The sequence below is a fragment of the Prosopis cineraria genome, unplaced genomic scaffold, assembly GCF_029017545.1.
Source record: "Prosopis cineraria cultivar Desert tree isolate PC_DT_omini unplaced genomic scaffold, ASM2901754v1 PC13, whole genome shotgun sequence".
Taxonomy (NCBI): Eukaryota; Viridiplantae; Streptophyta; class Magnoliopsida; order Fabales; family Fabaceae; genus Prosopis; species Prosopis cineraria.
This window is the reverse complement of record NW_026555344.1, coordinates 35,258,690-35,262,681: the sequence shown is the minus strand read 5'-3', so window position 1 is coordinate 35,262,681 and position 3,992 is coordinate 35,258,690. Positions and strand designations below refer to the sequence as shown.

General features: G+C 27.3%; 1 protein-coding gene across 1 annotated transcript; it reads right to left on the bottom strand.

Annotated features, from left to right (window-relative positions):
• Positions 1 to 486: 486 nt before the first annotated feature.
• On the bottom strand, positions 487 to 2,165 carry LOC129290053 (F-box/LRR-repeat protein At4g14103-like). The gene is made up of 4 exons (XM_054926770.1): positions 1,337 to 2,165; positions 867 to 1,010; positions 677 to 785; positions 487 to 609 (listed from the first exon to the last, which is right to left on the bottom strand). Exons 1-4 carry the CDS (start codon positions 2,033 to 2,035, stop codon positions 566 to 568), a joined length of 996 nt encoding a protein of 331 aa, XP_054782745.1. The 5' UTR covers positions 2,036 to 2,165; the 3' UTR covers positions 487 to 565.
• Positions 2,166 to 3,992: the final 1,827 nt, after the last annotated feature.

The window sequence follows — 3,992 nt, the reverse complement described above, 5'->3', positions numbered from 1 at the left end:
AATAAGTGGAGGGAAGCATCTCCCAATAACCAAAGACACTGTAAAGTCTATAATCTAGCCATTCATTTACAATTTATAATTAGTTTCAATAATCTAATCAATGGTAAAGTTAGAAGCCGCTTCACTACTAAATCCAATTCTAGTCTCATGCTCTCATCATTATTATGAAAAGTGAGAGATTATATTTTTCATACCCATATTAATTAATACAAGGATAAATTTGTAAAAAAAAATCAAAAAGTAATTAATATCTTATATGTTGAACAAGTTTAGTTCAAAAAAGAAAAAAGTCTTCTAATTTGGACAAGAAGAAGCATATCATGAGTTAAACAAACGTCAAAAAGCTGCACTGCCCATAGATAAAGTTGATCTTCTCACATCTAGCATAAACAAAACTAAAACAAGCTCCATGGAGTGTAAAATGTTGTCCAAGATATAATGAAAAGGGAAATCACCCAAAATAAAATAAAGAAAAAAACATGACCAGCAAAAGCATTTTACATTTCAGAAATTTAACTAAACATCAGCTTGCAATTCACAGAAGCTCTAGGACATGATGATAATCTTATGAGCATTTGGAGTTTCGAATCTGCATTTTCCATTGTAGAACTGCAAATGAAGATGTTTGTTAAAGCACTTGCATTCTTCAGAATAAATATTGCAAGTTTAAACTCACATTCCAACCCTCTATATTCACTCAGACGAAATTCCTTAAGATGCGTTGCAAGACATTGAGGAACATCAAGCATTGACTCCACCGAACTTCCCTCCAAAATAGGATCCAACTATTGAAACGAAAATACACGTATCAGTTAAAAAACTAACTGAAGTACTGTCAGCACAAATTTAAGTTAAAATATACAAACCTTGAGAATAGTAAGAATTTCAAGTTTTGGGCAATTTTGAAGGCATCTCACAAGGTTGGTCACATCATCCGTCAAACATGGGAAGTCCAGGCGAGTTAAATTATAAAATGTTGGAAAAAAGGACGTAGATAGTGTATACCCTTTCTGCATTAGGAAAACCAAAATCATAACTTGATTTTTTGATATCAAATTTGACAATGAAAAATTAGGAAAAATTAATCATTTAATTCTCAATCTTGATTTGACCCATTGTTAATGGTCTCTATATTTTAAAAAAATAAAATTATAAATATTAAAATTATTTTAAAATTTAGACATTAATATTTTAAATTGCTAAAACTTTTAATCCTTGCAAAAAATTATAAAAATTAAAATTTTATAATGATGAGATTAGAATCGAATTAAAATTATAAGAGTTAAATAATTAATTTTTTTAAAAAAATTATTACTATAAAAATCATTATCAGTACCTCAATCCGAAGAAGGCTGACATCACTAAAAGCTGCCAACGGAATCCAAGATGGTTGAACTTGTGCCACCACCAAATGTTCAAGCCTTCCAATCCTGGGGCGGTTGAAATCTTCAGAAGGAGCAGACCATGATTTTAATACCAGGACTTCAGGAAGAGCACATCCATTAAGGATATTAGCCACAGATTCAGCATTTGAAAACTGAACTCTCACCAGATACAATACTTTGAGTGAAGGCAAATTAACAGATCGAGCATTCAGCTTAACCTTAACCAACTTCAAAACCTTAATGGTACTGCTGTGGAAAATGCGAGAAGGTACATGAATGTGACCATAAAAATCTAGCTCGAGATGCTCAACTTTATGATTTATCAGTGAGTTAATCCACAGATTAATCCTGACAGGAGGCACTTGGAATCTCTGAAACTTGAGACGAAACATGTTTATGGGTTTCGAATCCGACAAGAACAAGACTGCATCTACAAACTGAATGAAAGACTTGCAAGTAGCAAAGTCAGTGTCATGAATATCAAGAGCAGGCATTGCTAGCCCTAGCGGAGTCCACCTCTTGGACAAGATCAAGCCCGTGGCTATGGCTTCTTTTATGGGAAGAAAAGAGAGGATGTGGTGAAGCAGAGGGTCTGGCAAGCTGCTAATCCTATCACTCTCTCCTTCTTGTTCAGGAGCTAATTTTGCCATGACGTACGTCGTGGCTTCGCCGGATGAGTAAAATTACAGAACAGATGTTTCACAGAATGAAGCTTACTTGGAGACCAGAGGCTACGACGCGTTGAAGGCGATGGCTTAGCAGTACAACCATGCTCTTGGTGCTGGCTTCCCTTCCCTCAGGTACTGAAAAACTTCAAAATAATGGAAAAATGACCATTCACTTTGAAAATGGGAAAGTTGATGCTTCTTCCATAAGTAGTCAACTAGATTTTTTTACTTCATACACGGGATATTAACTCAGTTGCCCTCTTTATTAAAAAAATATAAAGTATGTTTTTAAAAAATTAAATATTTAAAAATATAAAATATTTTTAACTTAAGATATAATTATTATTTTTCTTTTAAAAAGTATCTCTAATGAATGAACCCCTTTATATTTTAGAGTGAAATATCTTATTAAAAAGAAGTAGATATAAAAAGATAATGTTAGTTTAAAAATAAATAACTACTTTATTAAAAGGTAAGATTTGATTAAAAATACCTTACATTTTTTAACAGGAAGCATATAATATGAAAACATACTTGGATTTGAATAACATTAGAATAAGAATTTTTTACTTTTAAAATAATAATTTATATTACTTATTTTAGATTTTAAAACATTATAATTTATATTTTAGATAATAAATATATAACATTACAATGACAAACATATTTTTTAAAAATTAAAAATAGATTTCTAGGTTCAACACTAAACTTATTTAATAAATTTAAGTTTTAATAAATAATTAATTTTAGGGTGAATGATTTTAGGAGCATAAGCCTATAAGAACTAGGTCTTATTATTTAGCTAATTTTAAGATGAAAGACTTTAGGAGCATGAGTTCATAAGAATCAAGTTTAATTGTTTTTCAATTCTGAATGTTAAAAGTTATTTCAACTAGCATTATCTTTTTATGATCTATATTTCTTTACATGGTAAAAAAATAAATAATTTATTTTATTATACAATTTATCACCTTTTACGTGTTGAAAATAAGCATCAAATTATATATGTAGAGTTTATTATTATGCATAAATTAAAAGGTAAAGAATTTTTTCAATTTGTTATTTCATTATGTAAAAAAAATATAGATCATAAAACTTTTTTTATTAATTGTACAATTTAAAAAAATTTTACAATTTTCTAAATTGATCATAAAAGGTAACAAAATTCAAAGGAATAAATGATCTATATTATGCATGCAATGCATCAAAATATTATTATGTATAAGTTTAATATTCACCATTCATTTTTTTAATTTTTTTTGAAATTGAGATCTATTAATTTTCATGAAGTATTTCTTTTTTTGTATAAAAATAAAAAAGAAAAATTAAATTGTGATACATATTTTCCCTCCATCCTAATTTGTAAGACATGTTTGCAGATAACTTAGTATCCTAAAATATAAAATATTTTAAGATTTTATTAATTATAATTTTTTAATATTACCCTTCCTTATTTATTATATTTCATTCTCTATTTATGTTTCACAAGTAAAGTTATATTAAATTAAAGTTATTTTTTAAAATTTATATGTTTTTTTAAATAATAAGATTGCAAAATATATTTAATGAAATTTATTAATATGCATAATTTTGTAAAAAAAATATCTTATAAATTACTCTCTTTGGACCATAATACATGGCACTGCTACTTATTTTATGATTCTAAGAAAATTTAGTTGAAACCTTAATCTTTTAAACTTTTTTTTTTTACATATTTTCAATCTTATACTTATTAAATAATCTAGATAAGTGCCTTAATAGTGATCATTAAAATTTTAGTGCATAATTTTTTTTTCAAAAAGTGTAATAAATGAAGTAGGGATATAGTTAAAAAATAATTATAAAAATTAGCAATGCCCTACATTTTCAATTAAGCAAGACTTTTAGAAAATATCATATATTCTAATTTGTAAAGAATATTTTTTAGTATTTATTTCAT